This window comes from Jaculus jaculus, chromosome 1 (genome assembly GCF_020740685.1).
Source record: "Jaculus jaculus isolate mJacJac1 chromosome 1, mJacJac1.mat.Y.cur, whole genome shotgun sequence".
Lineage (NCBI taxonomy): Eukaryota > Metazoa > Chordata > Mammalia > Rodentia > Dipodidae > Jaculus > Jaculus jaculus.
The window spans coordinates 89,472,618-89,495,132 of record NC_059102.1 but is presented as its reverse complement, the minus strand read 5'-3'; the positions used below and the strand labels follow the sequence as shown (position 1 = coordinate 89,495,132).

At 40.8% G+C, this 22,515-nt stretch overlaps 1 protein-coding gene and 1 pseudogene across 1 annotated transcript; both read left to right on the top strand.

Moving 5' to 3' along the window:
• Positions 1–553: 553 nt before the first annotated feature.
• LOC101612566 lies at positions 554–1,732 on the top strand (annotated as a pseudogene).
• A 4,243-nt stretch (positions 1,733–5,975) lies between these two features.
• On the top strand, positions 5,976–6,524 carry Ifnb1 (interferon beta 1). Its single transcript, XM_004658410.2, has one exon. The coding sequence runs from the start codon at positions 5,976–5,978 to the stop codon at positions 6,522–6,524; it is 549 nt and encodes a 182-aa protein (XP_004658467.1).
• The last annotated feature ends 15,991 nt before the right edge of the window (positions 6,525–22,515 follow it).

Genomic DNA, 22,515 nt, shown 5'->3' with positions numbered 1-22,515 from the left:
AAGCCTAAGGACCCCAGTTCGAGGCTCAATTCCCCAGAACCCACGTTAGCCAGATGCACAAGGGGGCACATGCATCTGGAGTTCGTTTGCAGTGGCTGGAGGCCCTGGCCCGCCCATTCTCTCTTCTCTCTCTCTATTGGCCTCATTCTCTCTCTGTCTGTCCCTCTCAAATAAATTTTTTAAAAAAAAGTCATTTGTTTGGTCCATAGGAAACAGTCCCACCATTTTTTTCCATAGTTCATTTCCATATTTCATTCTTATATTCGTTCCCACAGATGTTTACTATATATAAGATAAATAATAAGCTGTGAGCTATAGTCACCCTATTGCACTGTAGGATACTAGAACTAATATCTCCTACATAAGTATATACGCATAAAGAGGAATATGTGTTCATTATAGAAAATGTTAAAAATGAGAATAAAATCTAGATTAAAATTTAAGAATGTGGTGGCCGGCTAGAGCCGGGAGCTGGGTGGAGACCGGGGCTCGTCGGTGAGGCGGCAGCTGCAGCTCGGCAGGCGGGTGCAGGGTTCGGGGGCCAGCCGCTGCCATGATCCTGCTGGAGGTGAACAACCACATCATCGAGGAGACGCTCACACTCAAGTTCGAAAACGCGGCCGCTGGAAATAAACCAGAAGCAGTAGAATTAACATTTGCGGATTTTGATGGGGTCCTCTATCATATTTCAAATCCTAATGGAGACAAAACAAAAGTGATGGTCAGTATTTCTTTGAAATTATACAAGGAACTTCAGGCACATGGTGCTGATGAGTTACTAAAGAGAGTATATGGGAGTTTCTTGGTAAACCCAGAATCAGGGTACAATGTTTCTTTGCTATATGACCTTGAAAATCTGCCTGCATCCAAGGATTCTATTGTGCATCAGGCTGGGATGTTGAAGAGAAATTGTTTTGCCTCTGTCTTTGAGAAATATTTTCAATTCCAAGAAGAGGGCAAGGAAGGAGAGAACAGAGCAGTTATTCATTATAGGGATGATGAAACCATGTATGTTGAATCTAAAAAAGACAGAGTCACAGTAGTCTTCAGCACGGTGTTTAAAGATGACGATGATGTGGTCATTGGGAAGGTGTTCATGCAGGAGTTCAAAGAAGGAGGAAGAGCCAGCCACACATCCCCCCAGGTCCTTTTTAGCCACAGGGAACCTCCCCTAGAGCTGAAAGATATGGATGCTGCTGTGGGTGACAACATTGGCTACATCACCTTCGTGCGGTGCCACGCCAATGCCAATGCCTGAGACAACACCATCAACCTGATCCACACATTCCGGGACTACCTGCACTACCACATCAAGTGCTCTAAGGCCTATCTTCACACACGCATGCGGGCAAAGACCTCGGACTTCCTCAAGGTGCTCAACCGTGCACGCCCAGATGCTGAGAAAGAAAGAAATGAAAACAATCACGGGAAAGACGTTTTCATCCCGCTAACTCTTGGGAACTGAGGAAGCACCGTGCACAGAAGGCGGGAGCGCTTGCTACTGGGTCATCGTAGCCCTTCATGTTGCACCTCTCCAGGTTCTTAAGGGATTCTCTATTCGGGTTCCATTTTGTACACGTATGGAAAATAATCTGCAGAAACGAGCTGTGCTTGCAAGGACTTTATAGTTTCCAAGATTAAGAAAAAATCCACTTGATCAACTTAATTTCTTTTCTTTTATCTTCCCTCTTCCCCTTCCCACATTCTTTTTCCAAGCTGTTTCGCTTTGCAATATGTTTCTGGTAATGAGTTGCAGGTAATGCAATCTTAACTTGTTTTCTTCCTGAAGTATTTGAGTTCAAAACTCCTGTATCTAAAGAAATACAGTTGGGGTCATTAATAAAGAAAATCTTTCTATCTTAAAAAAAAATTTAAGAATGTTTATTAAATTACCTCAAAGTGCACTATTAAACCATGAAGAAGCCTGATGCCTAATGATGTTCTTCTTCTTCTTTCTTTCTTTTTATTTTTTTTTGTTTGTTTTTTTTTTTCAAGGCAGGGTTTTGCTCTAGCCCCAGCCTGACCTGGAATTTGCTACATAGTCTCTGGGTGACCTCAAACTCATGGCAATCCTCCTAACTCAACCTCCCAAGTTCTGGGATTAAGAGTGTGCACCACCATGCCTGGCTTCTAATGATGCTACCTGATATCTTCTTATCATGGGGGAAACGCCATACACAAATAGTTTTAAGTGTGAAAAGTGAAAAGCAAAAATTTTCCTTTTATTTGTTTGTTGAGGTAGGGTCTCACTCTAGCACAGACTGACCTGGAATTAACTCTGTCGTCTCAGGTTGGCCTAGAACTCACAGTGATTCTCCTACCTCTGTCTCCCAAGTGCTGGGATTAAAGGTGTGCACCATCATGCCTGGATAAAAGTTTTCCTTTTATTCTCTCCTCAGCTTTATCCTTTCATAACTGCTATTAATATTTGATTGAGGAGCTGGGCGAGGTGGCACATGCCTTTAATCCCAGCACCCGGGAGGCAGAGGTAGGAGGATTGCCATGAGTTCAAGGCCACCCTGAGATGACAGAGTTAATTCCAGGTCAGCCTGGACCAGAGTGAGACCCTACCTCGAAAAACCAAAAAAATAAAAATAAATAAATAAATATATATATATATGTTTGATTGAATATACCTGTACAGAAAGGTCTTATTCATGTATTTGCATACTTATATATGTACCTTTCTATTAATTCACAAAACAAATGATAATATTATATCTATTAGTTTGTGTGTTATTCTTTTCATTAAATAGAGTTGTGACATAAGTACATATCAGCTAATGTTCCATTTTAAGGGTTCTGTAGTCTTCTACTTCCTTTGTAATGTAGTGTTCTTAACCAGGTTCTTGTGGTGGATTTTTTTTTTTTTTTTACTACAACACAGCAGTGAACATTCATTGATGCTGTGTTTGTGTGCAGCACACATACTCTCTCTTTTACAGGGACAGCCATAGGCAAAGTCTTGGAATTGCATGTCAAAGGGATAATTCCATTGCAAAGATTTTTAAATTTTGAAATATATTACCAATTTCCTTATCATCTATTCTGGTGAGCTCGTTTGGGTTTTTTGTTTATTTGATTTTTGTTTCTTTGAGACGGAGCCTCAATACGTAGCCTAGATTGCCCTCAAACTCTCTGTGCAGCCCAGCTGACCTTGAACTTGTGATTCTCCTGTTTCAGCCTCCTAAGTGCTGAGTATACAGGTATATGCTGCCATCCCAAGCATGTTTGGACTTTCCAACTTAGTAATGTACATTGTGGTTAAATATTTCAGGAGGAAGGATTCCAGGTAACAAAATAGAAGCTCTATTATCCTTTCTAATCCAGCCTCAAAACTCACACCGTCTTGGCTCTTTCACAGCAATTAATCCAGACTCAAGAGAAGGTGACATAGATCTCTACTTCTTGATGTATGTTAAAGTCATGCAGAGTATGAAAGCCCATTCTAGCTAGTTTTGAAAAAATAGTTTCATACTTTCCAAAAAGTTTGAATAATTTACAAATTTATTGGGGTTTTGAGACAGGGTCTCTAGGATGGCCTTGAGCATACTATGTTGCTAAAGATGACCTTAAACTTCTGATAATCCTGTCTCTACCTCCCACATGTTAGGATTACAGGCATGTGATCCTATGAACACCAGGTTAATGCAGTGCTGAAGAACTAACCCAAGTCTTTGAGCACACTAGCAGCTGAGCTACATCCCCAGCCCTGACTTACATCTCTTAATCAGTAACATTGCACACATATTCTTCTTGGTTGATCCCTTAAACTTCTCTTCCTGGTATCTAGTCATTTATTAACATTTCTGCTGGATTATTAGTAATTTAAGTGAAGGAAAAAATCATTCTTCTTGTGTCTTGTAAATATGTTTTTTATGGTTTTTCGAGGTAGAGTTTCACTCTGGTCCAGGCTGACCTGGAATTCACTATGTAGCCTCAGGGTGGCCTCGAACTCATGGTGATCCTCATACCTCTGCCTCCCAAGTACTGGGATTAAAAGCATGCACCACCATGCCCAGCTCTGTAAATATGTTTTTAATACTACTTTCCCCCTTAACTTTATTGGTATTTCCACTCTGAAACTTGCGATTTGTCTATTGTCACATTTACCAGTATTTTTCTGTGAAGATTTTGGACTTTATATGCTGATAAGAAAGGTCACCCTTACTCTGGTACTATTTCTCATATTCTCTCATTATTTTCTAGAGTTTAGTCATTTGATATATTCATTTACTACATTTGTTTTATTGAACCATTTTTACTTTTCCAGATATTTCTCCTTAGTATATAACAAATTTTATGTGTTGTTAGATGATAACTTCTAACATTTTTCTAAGACTTGGTCTCCAATACTAGATTTCCCTCAAAGTAATTATTTCTGTGACTATATCTAACTTAATCAAATATTGTCTTTTTATTTTATTTCTGTGGTGGCTTGATTCAGGTGTCCCCCATAAACTTAGGTGTTCTGAATGCTAGGTTCCCAGCTGATGGATATTTGGGAATTAACGCCTCCTGGAGAGAGAGTGTATTGTTGGGGGCGGGCTTATGGGTATTAAAGCCAGTTTCCCCATGCCAGTGTTTGGCACACCCTCCTGTTGCTGTGGTCCACCTTATGTTGGCCAGGGGGTGATGTCCACCCTCTGCTCATGCCACCGTTTTCCCCTGCCATCGTGGAGCTTCCCCTTGAGCCTGTAAGCCAAAATAAATCTCTTTTTCCCAGAAGCTGCTCTTTTTTGGGTGATTTCTACCAGCAATGCAACCCAGACTGCAACAATTTCTATATCTTATATATATTACATCATTTCTAGGGTTTTCTAATTCTGATTTGTATTATTTCATATGATTCTTTAATATTTTTTAATTAAGTTAGTTTATTTATTTGAGAGATAGAATGGGCACTGAGGGCCTCCAGCCACTGCAAACAAACTCCAGATGTATGTACCAACTTGTAAATCTGGCTTACGTGGGTCCTGGGCAGTCAAACCTGGGTCCTTAGGCTTTGCAGGCAAGCACCTTCACTGCTAAACCATCTCTCCAGCCTGATTCTTTACTATTTCTAATCTTCTTGGATGACAGTATGTTGCAATTGTGATCTGTGCTACATGTGTGTACTCCTGAAAGAGCTCCATTAATTTTAGACATATAATTATACTTAATCACTTATTTTTCTAATAAGTTTATATTAGCTCCCAGCTCAATACTTTCCTGTTGCTCAGTTACTTAGGAGCTTGTTTTCACTGGACTTTCACAAGTGGTCAGTGTAGTTTGGCTAACTTCATGGAGCTCCCTCTTTTGTTGATTTTGTGATGTGTTCACAAACATGGACATTTGCTCTCTGGGTTGTCCACTGGCACAGTCATCTAGCCTTCCTTTCCTTGTCTGCGTTTCTAAAGTACTCAGATTTGATCCCACTCATAGCAGCTTCTCCTCAGGAGTCAGCTTGCCTCTGCTGGCTTGTAAATAGACATTTCTTATGTATTATGCTGGTTATGAACCCTCAGAATTTATAGAGGTCCTCTCACATTAACCCACTACAGAAACTTGCAAAACCCTTCTGGGGTCAGCTGATATTCTGGTTTGATTCTTAGTTAATATCCCTCATCTATTTGGGGGTTCTTTTTTTCACTGATTCTTTGCTTTACTTTTTCTTAGTTTTTTTCTTCCTTTGCTTTAGCAATTAATGAAACTTCATGAAGTATTAAAAATTCTTACAGTATATATATTTTGTATACAAATAAATAATCAATACTAAATTAAATAGAGAGTATTAGATAAACTGTTAAAATACATAAGAAAAAAATGACAACTGAAAACTGAAAGGGAGAACTGAAAGTGGGAAATTCCTCTGAGCAGAGAGGATCATCCCTTATAAATAGTCATACCCATGGAGGAAGGACATCCACACTGCACATTTTGCAAGCCTTTGCTTCATCATACAGGTAGTAGGCAGCATCATTCCAGTTTCTATCATGACCAACAGGTGTGTCCTCCAAGCCGCTCTCCTGCTGTGCTTCTCTATCACAGCCCTGTCCATCCGCTATGACTTGCTTCAACTCCAACAAAGCTGGAGCAGTTTGGAAAGCCAGAAACTCTTGCTGCAGCTGAATGGGACAACTCAACTATGCCTTGATGATAGGATGGACTTCAAGGTCCCTGAGGAGATTATGGAGCCACAGTTCCAGAAAGAGGACACAGCTATCATCATGTATGAGATGCTCCAGAATATCTTCGATGTCTTCAGAAAAAATTTCTCCAGCACTGGGTGGAATAAAACCATCGTTGAGACCATCTATGGTGAAGTCAATGAGCAGATGGTCCATCTGAAGACAGTGTTGGAGGAAGAACACTCAACCTGGAGAACCCGCATGACCATCATACACCTGAAGAGGTATTACCGGAGGATCAGGAGGTACCTGGAGAATAGGGAGTACAGCAGCTGTGCCTGGAAGGTGGTCCAAGCAGAAATGCTCAGGAACTTTTCCTTCATTAAGAGACTTACTGATGTCTTCCAGAATTGAAGATCTTCTAGCGGATGCTTCTGAGACTGGACATTCAGGCATTCATTCAATGACTAGTAGTGAATGTATTGCAGTTGAAAGGACAAAAAAAGACTTTAACATTTTATTAATTTATGGATTAAATTATTTCATATTCTTAACTTAAACTTTGACCGTGGAAAATAAATTTTATATGCAAAAGTCAAAATGGCAGTTTTAATTTCAACTGATTTACATAAGCATCTCTGTTAATGATGGCTGTTCATAAAATATGCCTGCAAAAGCAGCACAGTTTCTGGCCCCTGATTTTGAGGAATTTTAAATCCAAGGAAGGTACATGCAATACACAAGGTAAGAGATAAGATGGGACCTTTAGCTTCTTGGAAAATGAATGTAACATGAACTGCTGTGGGATGGAAAGAGAAGGGGTAGCAGATGGCTCTCTGGGACTAGGTACTGGAGTGCCCACAACTTCTCCTGTTCTCTGGGCTCAGGAACTATATAGTTAGAACCTGACTGGCCATTAGGATAGCTAGAGGAATATGTCAGCTGTTGTATTTACCCTAATGCCATCCTTGAGGTCAGGGGAATGCTCTATTGCTAGCAGGATTTTTTTTTTTTTTGTGTGTGTGTGTGTGTGTGTGTGTGTGTGTGTGTGTCTCCAAGCCTAAGGGTGAGAAGTCCTGAGCTTCTCTCCAATGTTATGTTAGTGCCTTTATCTTGTTTTTCATGGGACAGCTAACATGTATAGGTTTCTCAGAGAAGCTGAGAGTGTCTGTCTGTTTCCAGGAAAAGGCATCAAAGAAAAATAATCTTTAGTTATCTGGTTAGTTTTGTCCTCAGTGTTTTCGGATTTTTTTTTTTTACTTTTTTTTTCTTCAAAATGTCTGCTTCTGGCCCTCTAGCTGGCTCTTTCATACAGAATTCTGGGTTTATTCTGCCTGGCTTTCCTTTGCTCTACAACACTGAAGTTACATACTCCCCTTTCAAAGCCACATCCAGGACAGGTGAATTGGGGTAAGTCTGCCATCTACCTAAGTCCAGGAAGCATGAGAGAAAGGGAAATTCAGAGGAGAAAAAGGTTACCAATTTTTCTGATGCTTATACTGGGAAAAATTAAGCTTTTGGAGGAGGACTTTGGATGCCTGACCAGTATTGTGCTAACTGGCTAGGTTTGTGTCCTTGGACCCAACCCTTGAGAACTTGTCCTACTATGGCTCTTACTGTCTATCATTAACAGCAGCCATTTCCAGAGATTTCTTGTGTGCATTTCTTGTGTTTATAATGTTGTGAGTGTGGGGGGGAGGGTGAAGTGTACTAATCTGTGGCTGGTGGGAGGGGGCAGCACTGCCTAGGGTGTGGTTGTCCCACTCCATTGCTCCTCCATGAGCTCTTACTTCAGCTTGACTCTCTTTCTGGTACTGAATTTGCCATTTCCCTGGTCTCTATTCCCCCTTATTGGACTGGGGTTGCAGGTGTGTGTGGCCATACCCAGCTGTTTCTGTAGAATTTGGAAATTTGAACTTGGGAAGTTTTAGACCCTCACACTTGTGCAGGAAGTGTATTAACTGCTGAGCCAGCTCTCCGGCCCTTCTGGAAAAATTCTAAAACAGGTGCTGTGCAGAACACAATAGGATTTGGTTCTCTTCCCATACACCTTTTGGGTAGGCTTATTTCCCTCTACTGGAGCAGATGGGAAGTTAAGTCTTAAAGAGGTTTTATAACTGCCCCAAATTATCAGTAGTAAGTGGCTATTTGCAAATGGAAGAATCATCCGATCCTTTACTTGTATCTAGGCATTTTCTCTAAGAACAGTACAAAAATCTGAATGTGTTCTCAGGAGAAAAAAATCTATCTGTATGTCCAGAGAAGCTACAAATGTGCTTACAATAAGCTCAGGTCTCTCCCTTCTGACTCAAAGTGGACAACAGACAGACTAACAGAGTTACCAAGAAGTGGCAACTGGGTAAGCCTGTGGCCATGAGCCCTAACCAGTCTAGTGTCATGAATATAATGTCCCTTTGTCCTCTAACTCCTGCTCCAGCTCTTTCTAAAGCTCTTCTCCAGCAAGGTTACCTTCTGCTTTGGAGTCACAGCCAAGATTAGCATAGAAATGCATAGCCTAGGCAGTATCTAGAGCAGCGAGATGTTATGCAGAAGTCTCAGCAATAGGTCTGTTCACTGTCTTCTCTGGGTCATAACAGATATATTGACCCAGAAACTGGTCACTTTCTAGAAAGACCTGTTACCTCTGCATAATTTTAATTACTTCCACTGCTGAGCATATTAGCTTATCTAGAGCACCAAAAATATACCCATCACCTAGAGAATAAATGTAGATGAAAATTCCAATAAGAATGAAGGATACTAGCCCAAAGGGTAACGTTTACATATTCTAAACAGATCTGTACAAGGTTATAGTAAATGAATATTATTTTATCTGGAGTCAGAATACTCAAAAGCACAATACTGTTTATAAAGATATCCAAGCAAAGTCTATAAGTCACCTTATAGAAGGTGGAGAGCTAGAAGTAATGAGTATGGCAACACAGAAGAAAGGGAAGCTTCTGTGTAATAATGTTGAGTATGTAGCCCACTTCACATGCTGGAGCCCTGCTTCCTCAGTGCAGCAATGTTACAAAAAAGGGACCAGTGGAAGGGTTTAGATCATTGGTTCAGAGCCCTCATAAATAGGCTAATGCATTTCTTGAACTAATAGGTGAGCTGTAGTGGAAGTTCAGCCCTGTTTTTCTGTCTCAAAAGGAGAAAACCTCCTCTTCTGCTTCCTACTGTAAGTCCCTCACCCAAGGCTGAGAAGAAGTGGCTGCTTGGTCAATAGCTTCCCAGCCTCAGGAACTGGGACCTAGATAAACCTCTTTTATTGACAAATCACTCAGTCTTAGGTATTGTGTTAAAGAAAAAAAAATGGACTAAAAGCATGTTTCTGTGTGTTGGCTTGCTCTGAGGAGAAAAGAGAGAGAAAAGAATCCTGTAAATGGTCTGGAACTGCACTAAAAATACCCTGGTGTAGATGAACAAAAGATTTATCAGAACTGGGTGTTTCACATGTGACTTAAATTGTGTGCACTGATTTGATGACACTCCCAGTCATCTTTGCCAAACCTTCAGTAAAAATAGGTATCCAAAGCCCTTATCTGTATAGAATTTCTTTACATAAACCATAGGAAGTGTTCAGGTCCATGTTTCAAATAGAGAAGGGGCCACCATGGAGTAGCCAGACCTTTATAATGAACTGAATTAGTGGGAACAAAAGACAGAGAAATAACAGTAGAGCTACTTTTCCCTGCCTGTCTGAGTCCTCAGGCCTCCAAGGGAATCATGAAGAAAGCATTGTTACCATGCATAGGGATTCATATCTACCTCTCTAGTAAGGAGACCTGGAAAACAAATGGTTACCTATAAATGTTGCCCAAACATATGGATAATGTACACACATAAATGCAGTACAATATAACCACATATTTATACCACGTTTTGGTGGTTAACCAAGTTGGTATTTAGACACTTCCATGTACTCAGATCATAGCTCATTAGGGATTTATTCATAAAGTATTCTTAAGAAAATGAAGAGTATATTACACACTAGAAGAAAATATTTGTAAATCATTCATCTGATAAAGCACTTGTATCCACATATGGTTGTAAAATACTCTGAAAACTCATTAATTAGGAATGAATCATATACTTAAGTGAACACTCCATCAAAGACTATGCATGAATAGCAAGTACAAATATGGAGATGGTGAAGCTGTCCTTAGAGGTTTTTGGTAATTCCAGCCAGATAACAAATATGAAGCAGCTTTCCACTGTGAGGACTTGCTGTGGTGACTACCATCCCAGCTGGCCATCCTGGATGAGGCTTGCTAGGCTTGCTGGCAGAGATAGCAGGGCCCTAATCAATCAGGACATCTGGTCATGAGATGCACAGAGTGAGTGAGCCTACTACTACTAGCTGGTAGTAGCTCAAAGGTCTGCAGCACCCAGAAGCAGACCATGCTGATCATGGACAGTTGCTCTGGAGCTTTGCAACAATGCTTGTTGAGCCCAGAAATGACCTGGAGCTTTTGGTCTCCATGTTAATTGTTGGTTTTTTAAACATTGGTTTGTCTTAAATCTCCTACAATACATAGTTTAAAGGAAATTCCAATGTTGGACTAGAAGTGCCAGAATATAGCATTCTCCTAATTTAGTAGGATTAAGTTAATTACTTACCTCATTAACTGATTTGACAGAAAGTACTCTAGAAACTTGTTTGCATCAAGCAGTGATCACCAGTTCAGCAAATTCTGCTTCATTCTGACAGTCTGTTGAAACTCCAACTATTTTAAAAGTCACTGCAGAGTGCTCTCAGAAACCAAAATGTATTACTTAATTATGCCCCTCAAATTAACTTAGAATGAAAAAACAGCAGCCCAATTCGAAATAACCTCTTAATTTTAAAAAAAAACACATATAACAGGCTGAGGGAATATGCTTTTCAGTGATATATCTGATAAAGCATTTCTATCAAGACAAAGAACTCTCAAAACTTTATGGTAAGAAAGCAAATTAACCACTAGAAGATGGATGACATATTGAAAGCAATACTTCCCCAAAGAAGAGAGAGATGGCAAGTGGGAAAGAAAATATGATTACATGATTAGGCATTAGTACATTTCAGTTTAAAGTACAATGAGACACCATGACAGACTTCCTAGAATGGCTAAGGTTAAGAAGACTTCTAACAGATATGGGCAAGGATATAGAATAATTGCAACTCTCTTTGACCCCTACCAGAAGTTTTTAAAAGTATTTGATTTATTTACTTACTTACTTGAAATATATATGGAGGAGGGGCAGATATATAGAGAAATTAGGCAAGTCAGGGCCTCTAGCCACGGCAAACGAACTCCAGACACATGTGCCACTTTGTGTATCTGGTTTTACATAGATACTGGGGAACTGAACCCAGCAAGCAATCTCTCCAGACCCCTACCAGAAACTTTAAAAAATGCTACACTACATTGGAAAATCATTTTGTAGTTTTTTAAAATATTTTTAATTTTGGTTTTTATTTTGGGAGAGAGGGAAGGAGAGAGAGAGAGAGAGAGAGAATGGGCATGCCAGGGCCTCCAGCCACTGCAAACTAACTCTAGATGCATGTGCCACCTTATGCTTCTGGCTTATTTGGGTCCTGGAAATTGAACCTGGGTCCTTTGGCTTTGCAGACCAACTCCTTAAGAGCTAAGCCATCTCTCCAGCCCCCATTTTGTAGTTTTTTAAAAAGTAAGTTTAGGGCTGGAGAGATGGCTTAGCAGTTAAGCGCTTGCCTGTGAAGCCTAAGGACACCAGTTCGAGGCTCGATTCCCCAGGACCCACATTAGCTAGATGCACAAGGGGGCACACACATCTGGAATTCGTGTGCAGTGGCTGGAAGCCCTGGCGCACCCATTCTCTCTCTCTCTCTCTCTCTCTCTCTCTCTCTCTCTCTCTCTCTCTCTGCCTCATTCTCTGTCGCTCTCAAATAAATAAATAAAAATAAACCAAAAAAAATTTTTTTTAAGTAAGTTTATATCTAACATCTGAAACAACAAGTCCAGTTCCAGGAGAAAAATAAACCCAGACTTATATATGAATATTCTAGGAGCTTTACAATAGTATGGAGCTGGGAAGAAATCAAATATCTATACCACAATTGAATGAATAAAGAAATCATAGTATATCCATACAATGGATTACTATTCATTAGTAAGAAGGAATGAATCACCAATATATACAACCACATTGATAAATCTCCAAATAATTATGGAGAATATAAGAAGGCAGTTCAAAAGGAGTAAATTCTGTACTAGCTGTTTATGTAACATCTAGAAAAGAATGCTAAACTACAGAACATCATTTACCTGGGGCTTGGGACAGTGGTATCCAGGAGTGAGAAAGTCTAAGAGGTTATAAAGTGACACAATAAGAACCTTGGAGGGCTAGACAGGGAACCTTCTCTAGGGAGATGATGTAGGCACTGAAGAAACTTCAAACTCGTCAAAACAGAAAATGAGAGACTGCTGAGAGCAGCCAGAAGAGAGGAGTCACAAGAGGACAGATCCATGGGAATATAACCAATTTGTAAGATGGTTCATATACTAAAGTTCCCAACAAAAATTACTTGTTGAGCCAGGCGTGGTGGTGCACACCTTTAATAGCAGCACTCACGAGGCAGAGATAGGAGGATCACTGTGAGTTCAAGGCAACCAAAGACTGCATAGTGAATTTCAGGCCAGCCTGAGCTAGAGTGAGACCCTACTTCAAAAAACAAACAAACAAAAAAATTATTATTTGTTTAAAAAAGAACCTTAAGGGAATACTGATGTTTACCAACTTGATTGTCTGGGTTTCTAAAGTGTCTACTTGTCAATATCTATTAGCATGTTTGCCTTAAATACATAATTTATTGTCTGTTTTACTAAATTCAACTTCCACTGTGCTCATATCTATACACATGCCACATTTTGTTTATCCATCCATCTGTCAACATACACTTAGGTCACTTTGTCTTTTAGGTGTTGTGAATATGGCTGCTATGACCATGAGCACACAAATATCTATTCAAGTGTCATAATTATACTAAGAAGTAAAATAGCTGGATCATGTGAGTTCTTTATAATGCAAATGTAACAACAGCTATAGTTCTTAATGACCTATGATGGCATGAGCAGAGGATGGACATCAGTAGAACAACAGGAACAAGAGAGTGTACCAAACACTGGCAAGGGGAAACTGGCTATAACATCCATAAGCCTGCCCCCAACAATACACTGCCTCCAGATGGCACTAATTCCCAAATCTCTATCAGCTGGGAACCTAACATTCAGAGCACCTAAGTTTATGGGGGACACCTGAATCAAACCACCACATGTATAGGTGATAAATCATCTTATTTTATCTTTCTGAGACTCTTTGAGAAAAATATTATCTACTTTTTACACAGAACAAAACTGAGTTTATATAAGGATAAACAACTTGCATAAGTCTCTCCTTGGTAAAAGGCAGAAATATATTTGTAACCAGAGATCACACTCTACTAACCATCTATTAACGAGTCAGACATCAATTTCATCCAATTACATAGCACTAACCTTGTCCCTGAGCGAGAACCAGAGCTCTGTGGCCAGTGGGTCACAGTGCAGCATTACAACTACTGGCTTTGTGCCAAAAGCCACATAACATCTAGGAGGCAGTTTGCAGGGAACCTTCACAGAAGGGGCTGCTATCTGCACTCTAGCATATGATGCTCCCTCCACCCCCATTCAGAAGGGACCCCGCCTCTTCTTTAGAGAAAATAGCAGGAAATTCCGCCCTGCTTTCTCACCAGACTTTACAGTGAGCATTTTCTCCAAAGTTTTTGGAGGCAACTGTCCAGATCATGAGTCATCCTTTTCCCCTGGGCTGTTTCCTTCTCTCAACCACTCCACTTTTATCCTGTCCTAGCATGAAGGTCTTGCGTGCAGTTTCCCTTTCAAGTCTGACACACACTGCTTTCGTTATTTCATTGGAATGCTAAAAAAAAAAAAAAAAAACAGAAAGAAAAAAGAAAACAGGCTACATTGTTCCATGGAAAAAAACAGTGGATTTCACTTTCCCTGCACTTTGGAATTGATTGGCTGGTTTTATTTTGTGGGAAAATCCAGTGGTAGGACAACTTTCAAATCCGAAAATGACCTGTTAATCCAGAAATGCATACGTTGGAAAACTATGAATTTTAAAAGTCCAAATGAAAAAAAAAAAAAAAAACAGGAACGGGAAAGTTGGCTCTACTCTCTTAACAAAAGCACAGTGTAGTAGGCTTATATCAACCTAAGAACCAATTGGGATTCTAGTATCTGCTAGCTATGATCATGAATAAGTTGTGTCAGCAAGGGAAAACCCTTTCCCAAGCTCTTCAGGATTCCTATGAAAAACAAATAGAATCCATTACTTGGTCCACAAGGCACAGTGCCATTCTGACACAAGATGCCCAATGTTTAATGCAAAAGTGAATAAAGATTACAGAAATTTTTAAATGCCAAATTAGATGGGATTCCAGAGCAAGTCCCAAATAAGAAGGTAGTCAATTAAACAATTGCTCTCCTAATGGGATTCTAAATAAATGCCATTTTATCAGTAATATTTCCTGATACTAATAGTATCTATATACTGTTAATACTAGATAGTAATATTTCTAGAAATGAAGGTATATTGAGAATCTAAGATAGATGGAAATAATACATTTCTAAAATCCAATGTCAATATGTATCTCCTAGGGGGATTATTTATAAAGCAAAACCAATTATTTTGGAAAGTATCTGAAATATCATGAAAAAAGATGGGCAAAACATGGGCACAGGTTGTGAAGAAGGGTGACCAAGAAGGGTGACCAAAGGTGAATCTTTGCTGGTCCCCTATGATGTGTCTGAATTACATTCCCCTCTTTCCACATTACATTGGACATCTGTTTCTGCCCTCTAGCATCAGGGCCAGCACCTACTACTGTGGGATTCTTGTAGTCTCCAACCTTGAGAGTGGGCATCTGACCCAGACTGGCTCCTGAAAACATTGGTCTCTTATGCTCACAGTGACTAATCAGAATAAACAGGCGTCTGAGAGAGAGAGAGAGAGAGAGAGAGAACATGAGAACGACAGACTAAACTCCTGTTGGGATGCTGAGGGAAGGGACCCTGGCAGGTAACTCTTCAGTGTTAAGTCTAAAGAACCCCCATTCTCCTTAAATTTCTTTCTTTTTTTCTTCTTTCCTCTTTTCCCTTGGTGCTGGTCTGTAACTCCCAATACCAGAATGTGGTTAATACCCACAATGAACCATTGATCAGAGAGACCTACAAGGTCTCCCAAAACAAGACAAGCTTCTCTCAGAACACTTGATTACCCACAAGAGGTTAATGGTAAGACCCTACTGATGAAGACACCACATGCTGCCCCATAGAGAGACCTCACTGGAATCTGGAATAGAGCCAGTTCCCAGATAGCCAGTCTAGTGCTAGAAGGTGTTATGTGAGCTACTGGGGGAAAGTGGCTAACTTGAAGTCTAAGCTACTCAGAAGCAAACAACCTGATGTGATGCTCACACAAGTACAATAGTGGCACACAGCCATGGTGGATAACCAACTGCTCTTGGATTGGCTAACAGATCCACTCAGTGGAAAGGAAGCCATATTTGGAACTGGGAAACAAGTCAGAATGAAATCCATATAATGATTTTGCTTTCCAATTACAAGCTCCCACTAATCTTGGGCTACAAGAGGGTCTACACCCATTAATAATGGTTATCCCATTTAACCTGTGCTGACTTCACTTTCCATTGGAGAATCTGTTTCTCTTTTCCAAATGGGAGCTGTAACTGAAGAGATAAACGATCCAATGCACTTCACCCCAGCCCCAGCTGAAACCACAGAGGAATTGGGGAAATGAGCAAGAGTGCTGATTTCTTGGTGAACCTGATACCAGCACAAGGGTGAAGGATATAAACACTAAGGACACTCAACACCTACCAAACCAGATATTCAGAGGATCCTAAGAGCCCATCACTGAAGTAGACTTAAAATGACTCCAACATGGCTCAGGAAATTTTGTAGAAGAGGGGTGGAAAGAATGTTAAAGCCACAAGCTGGGACATTATGCACAAAGACATTGCCTCTCCCCCATAACTGACGGCTGCTCCCACAATGCATTACCCACAATCCCCATGGAGTTGACCTGCATCCCCAACAAGGAAGGCCTTCTCAGAAAAGGGGCAGGGAGGACGGAAAGGATGGTACCAACATATATTGTTTACGTATTAAGTATGTCCATAACTAATAAAAATAAATTAAAAACAAGAAGAATCCCCCTCCACTGTATAGCCTGTACTCTGCTGGTATCTGGGTGGCGCCCTTCTGTGGGAGGCCTGACATGTGCCACAGTGCAAGGGGTGCTCAGAGTCAACTAACTCAAGTGCAGCACAGGGACAGACAAAGAAGCATGCTCAAACTATTTGAGCTGTGCCTGAAGCCGGATGAACCCTTAGCAGGTACAGATTATCTGAATCTGAAAATAGGCTGAAGAGGGCTGGAAAATAATATAAATACTGGTGCATCCGGTCAATGACCTGCCTTTTGGTACATATCCATCTGAATAACTAAGTGTTAGCAAAGTGTTCCAGATAGATCTGCCTTTATAACTATGGAGTAGGACCGTGCCTGACTGATCCCTTCTTTGTCTGAAGTTTATGTACTAATCAGAGATTTATGAAGCAGCCTACAACTTCCCCTTGTATGATTTAATTCAGGTGTTTCAGTTTAAATGGCTAGCCCCCAATATAATCAGGAGTTTATTTAAGTTTGTAATTTAGATCTGCAGCCACCTGGCTGGAGGAGGTGTGGTGGTGCATTTGGAATTCCAGTCTAAAGATATGCAAAGTGCCTAAATTCTGCCTGGAATTCCTAAATGTGCTGTGTGGTGTGGCTTTTGGTTTTGGTTTTGTGGTTTTTCTCTCTCAGCATAGACCTGTGAAAGCAGGCCAGCTTCTTCTGCCATTATGGAACTTCCCATCCATCTTCAATAAATCTCTCCTTCCATAACTGTGCTTGGTCTGGCAGTTCATAACAGCAACCTGAAGTTTTCTGGCACATCAGGATTCACTTGAATTTCTAAAGAAATATGGATAGAACTTCAGAATTAAGCTGCCCTCTCATTTCATTTCAGAAGATACATCTTGGAAGATAACCACTTTGTGCTTTAGTAAAATTCAACCAACATTACCTAGGAACACACTAACTACTAGACACTTGCTAAGCCCTGGGCTTACATAGATCAGCAAGATATGGACAACAAGCTCATTTTCAGTAGAAGGAAGCAGTTGTGGATGAGTAAAAATGGTAGCTTGACAGATATCACTCTAGTACCATGAACAATTTCCTACATGGGAGTATGATATTATATAGTTGATAGGATTTGAACAGACTTCATTGAGTTAATATCTGAGCTTGGTCTGAAAGTTTTAGCAGCACTTTAAGATAAAAACAATTGGGGAAATAATATTTCAGGAAGGAGAATCATGAGAACACATGGTCTGTTCAGGAAATGTCCTGAAATACAATGTTATCTGTTAGATCAGGACAACATGGAGTCACCAAGGACAGCAGGAGGGCAACAGAGACACAAGGAAGTGGGCCATCCACATTCCTCAAGAAACCAACCAGCCATCATCCCTTCCTTGCCTAACAATGCCCCAGGTCTAGGGGTCCTGCCCCCTTATCTTCCAGGACACCAGGTTACTGTTCTGGTGTCATGCCCTGGCTAGCTTAGCTCTCCCCTAAAGAAACCTTTTCTTTCCTTCCCTCTTCCTTACCTTCCCCCTACTGAAGAGCTCTACATAGTCTACTACCTGTAATCCCAAATTGACTGCTCAGCTCTTGAGAGTCAGTCCTGGCAGCTTGTGTTTTTCCTAAATTAAAGGCTTCCATCTTTGCCTCCCGGTGGTCTCCACGGTCTTGGCCACTCCTGAAACTTACAGTATCAAATAACAGGTAAAGTGGGGTAGAAGTGAAGATGAATTTAAAGTTGGTGTGGATTTTGAGAACCTAGTGGGTTCTATTTTAAGCAGAGGAATGGTGTGGTCTTATCTTTGTGGAAGACAGGAACCTTCAGTTCTGGCTGAAAGGAGTAGATGAGTGCATTGAAGCAAAGCAACACTGGGAAGTAGTGAGGTAGCTAAAATGGTCTGAACAAAGGGAATAGTGGCCTGAAACAGTTCTGAAGGTTAGATTTTAGATACATATCATTGAAATTCAGGTCTTTGGCCTTTTTTCTCTCCATAGTCACACTTAATTCCAATGTTGCCACAGCCACATTATGAGTGTTTGAAAGGACCAAACTCATAGTTCTCCATAAAACTGAGAAGCAAGTTGATGTTACTGATGAATAGTTCTCATGACCCCAGAACTCCTTCTCAGCTCATAGTAAGGCAAACTGGGGGAGGTGGGCTGTAAAGCAGGGGCCATCCAGAACTATCAAGGCATAAGAAGTCACTTGAAGATATTAACATAGATTAACATACTTTGCCTAAGTGTGGAGTACAAATCCTCTCTTGCACATAACAGACTATTATTCCTATCTGATGGCATTTGAGCTCTTTTCCTAGGAGCATTAGAAAGCTAGAAAGCATTGCCATTTCATAGAGGACATTGTCAAATCTTCTACTGACTGGATAAGGCATGGATCCTCCACGTCCAGAAGGCTGTGGCAGCTCCATTTAATGTCCTCTCCCTCTCTCCCTCTCTCTCTCTCTCTGTCTCTCACCTGCACATGAGTACTTCATAAGCGTGGCCACATTCAGGCTCTGGTGGCAGGTGTTTCCACTTCCTAGGACAGCAGTGGCAAAGAACTACAAGCTGAGTGGATTAGAACAGCAGAAATACAGTTTCACCGGCAGCCTGAAGGTCAAGATCAAGGTGGCAGCCGGGCTGGTGCTCCTTGAGGGCTGCATCTACTCCATACCTCTCTCGCAGCTCCTAGAGGTTTTCCGGCCCTCCTAGGCTGCTGCTGAATCACTCTGATCTGTCTCTATCTTTGATGGCTTCTTCCTACCCCAATTTATGTCCTCATTTCTCCCTCTTTAGAAGGACAGCAGTAATGTTGGATTAGGGCTCACGCTATTGAAGTGTAACTCATCCAAGTTCATACCTATTTATGTCTGCCACAATGCTATTTCCAAAGGTCATAACTGTGAATTCAACTTATAACATTGAGGAAGACAAGACGCCTCCTCTTCTTCCTTAGGGATTATTTAGTGTGAATCTGTTTTTCCCTGGATTTTGTCCCGAGAGTCTCCTCTAGTCACTTCAGCTTTCCCCATCTGCAGCAGCAAGAAACTGGAGTATAGACCACTTCAACTTCCCTTACAATGCCACCATGAGACTGGAAGGAAAAACAAGCAGCCAAAGTGCCACAGAGACTTCAAAGACGATTAAAGCCACCCTTTCTGTTATGCTTGATGTAATCTTTATAAATAGCTTTAAAAATAAGAATATATTTGGCAAATTGGCTTTAGACCAACTGATCTCTGCTGGGCATGTGTGTATCTTGGCATGTGTCAAGGAAAGAACGGCCACACATAGAGAAAGGGCAACATGTAGTCTTAGCTTCTTTTCCTGCAGGTTGCAACTTGATCTTTACCAAACTCCAGCAAGGCTTCCTGTCCCACGGATTAATAGTGACTCTAACCCACACCCCTGAAAAAATAAACATGGTCTGCTTGAGGGATTCATTTTCTATATACCAAAACTTATTTTTATTTCTTATGGCCCAGTTGGATTTTTAAGCCCACTGTGCTTTGACATCCTGAGCCACTATAGTGATTTCTGTGATTGACAAGGGAAGGTGCAAAGGGTTTCAGTCTAAGCCTTTAGCTTCACCCCAAGATCCTATTGTTTGGGGAGTATAGGTGAAGAAGAGGTGGCAGATGGCCCCATTTTACATCTGTTACCTGTGTAGGGCATCTCTAGCACAATACTTGGCATAGAGTAAGTCTTTAATAAGTGGTAGGAGGTTTCCCTGTTTAGGAAATAATTATCTATCTTCTTGATGAAATGTAGAGACCTCTATTACAAAAGCACTCCATCCTTATGCCAAAGTAGAATTTCACAAAATTCAGGATAACTTAGATAATTCTGTTCTGCATAGTTAAGAACAATATGAACATATCTTCAGTCAATAAGATACAACCTAGTCTGTGTCATCAAATATATTCATAGAGTGAGAAAATGGCCTAGACTCTTATCTCTGGACTCTGTGTCTGATAAGCTTGCTGTCTCTCATGGTGCAATTTCACAGACAATGTTAACTGAACTCAGCTTTCTACTGGGAAACTTAATAGATTTTTGTGCCTCACTCCATACCTCTAGGCTGACCTCACTTCCTGCCCCCAGCTAACTTGGCCATGTAAACACCCACATATGTGCATGCATATGCACATGTGTATACACATACCATGACAAGCGCACTATCCCACCTTGAGATTTTTTGTTTAATCACAGGAAATTTTTGCCAGTCTGTTATAAACCCTGTCTCATTTAAAAATTAATTCCCTATCTGATCATCACTTGGGAAAAGAAAAGCAGACAATTCTTAGGCAAGTGATTAGCAACATTAGAGCCAAAAGCTTTCTCCAGGCTCTGAGCAGGGGATGATAACGGGCTAGCAAATTATGATAGCTCTATTATCTTGCTCACCGGTAATATTGTCACCAAGTCCTAAACCTCTCATGATCACCCTCCCCTTCTCACTTGTAATAATCCAAAGAGAAACTGGTAGCAAAGGGACCTAGTGGGAGACTACTCATTGGTCATAATGAACTTCTTTAATCAATCACCAGAGTGGTGGCTGCCTTTGTGTGTCACCCATTACCTGGCAGCACATTGCTGTGATACTAAATGGTCACTTTCCTGATTGTATGTGAAACATAGTTTGTCCCCAGTAGTGAATGGGACATCAGTGATCTTACCCACCATCAACTAAACCAACATAAGAGGAACTATCTTTTCATAAGCCACCCTAAGTCAATCACACTGCAATAAGGTCTGCAGGTGGAAGCAATGATCCACCAACAGTACAGGAGTCCGTGCTGACCATGTGACTAGCTCAGGAGTAAGATGCTCTCCACACCACAGCTTTGTCAACACATTATTTTAACATCCAAAAACAGACTTGTTGGGCTAAAGAGATTGCTCAGTGGTTAAGGTTCTTACCTGGAAAGCCCAAGGACCTGGGTTCCATTCCCAGTGCCCACATAGAGCCAGAGGAACTAGTTGGCACATGCATCTGGAGTTAGTTTGCAATGGCTAAAGGCCCTGGTATGCACCCATTCTCTGTCTTTCTGCCTCTCTCTCAAATAGGTAAGTATGAAAATAAATAAAATATTTTCTTAAAAAGCAGGCTCATCAAAACTTGCACTGGAAATATGAACACCCAGTTATTTTTGTTAGGTCATAAGTAAAGATCAAAAGCAAAATTCAAAGTTAAGTAAAAATGTAATTTCTCAGGCAATGTCACTATTGAATAACTCTTTTTTGGGAAAGGACTGAACTGGCAATAAAGACACATGAATGACAACTTGCTGTGTTTTTATTTGTATACCTTGCATTACATATGTACTGGACAGTTTACAGAATGCAAAACATTAGAGACACAAGACACAAGTCTTGGCGATAAAAATGAGCAGACAGAGACAAGATAAGTTTAATCACAGAGGCCTGAGTGAGCTACAAAAGCACAGAGCATGGAGCCAAGTACTTTCTGACACCCATGTAACAATCCCCTAGCTAGTGGAGCCAGCCTTCCTGCTTTGAGTATTAATGATGAGCCTGTCTTCTGTCCTTCAGTTGCTTGGGTCTTCCTCATTCCCTCCCAGCAGTCCATATGCCCCACAATGATGAGCATTTCATAAACCACCTTCAGGACATTTCAGTTGAAAGCAGTAGACACTCAATTCTAACCCTATTAAATAAAAATAGGATTAAGGGCTAGAGGGATAGCTTAGCAGTTAAGGCACTTGCCTGGGAAGCCTAAGAACTCTTGTTGGAACCCTCCAGATGCCACTTACAGCTAGACACAAGTGATGCAAGTATGCAGTACTACACGTGCCCACAAGGGTGCATGGGTCTGGAGTTCATTCCTAGCAGCTGAAAGGCCCTGGATGCCCATTTTCTCTTTCTCAAAAATTAAAAATAAATAAATAAAAATAGGATTAATTGGCAGAGTGGAATTGCACCCAACACTGTTGCAAGAAGAATACCATGACAGATTACGGGAGTCTTGGATGGCAAAAGAATAGAACACCAGAAACACCTGGGCATCTGTGTGACTAACAACATATACTCCCTAGACGTATTCATCCTCACTCTTGGGATGTCCTTTGAAAATAATGGGTAATTGTGAGCATACACTTGAAAATAGCATTGGAAGCTCAAGGTTTTAGTACCATGGA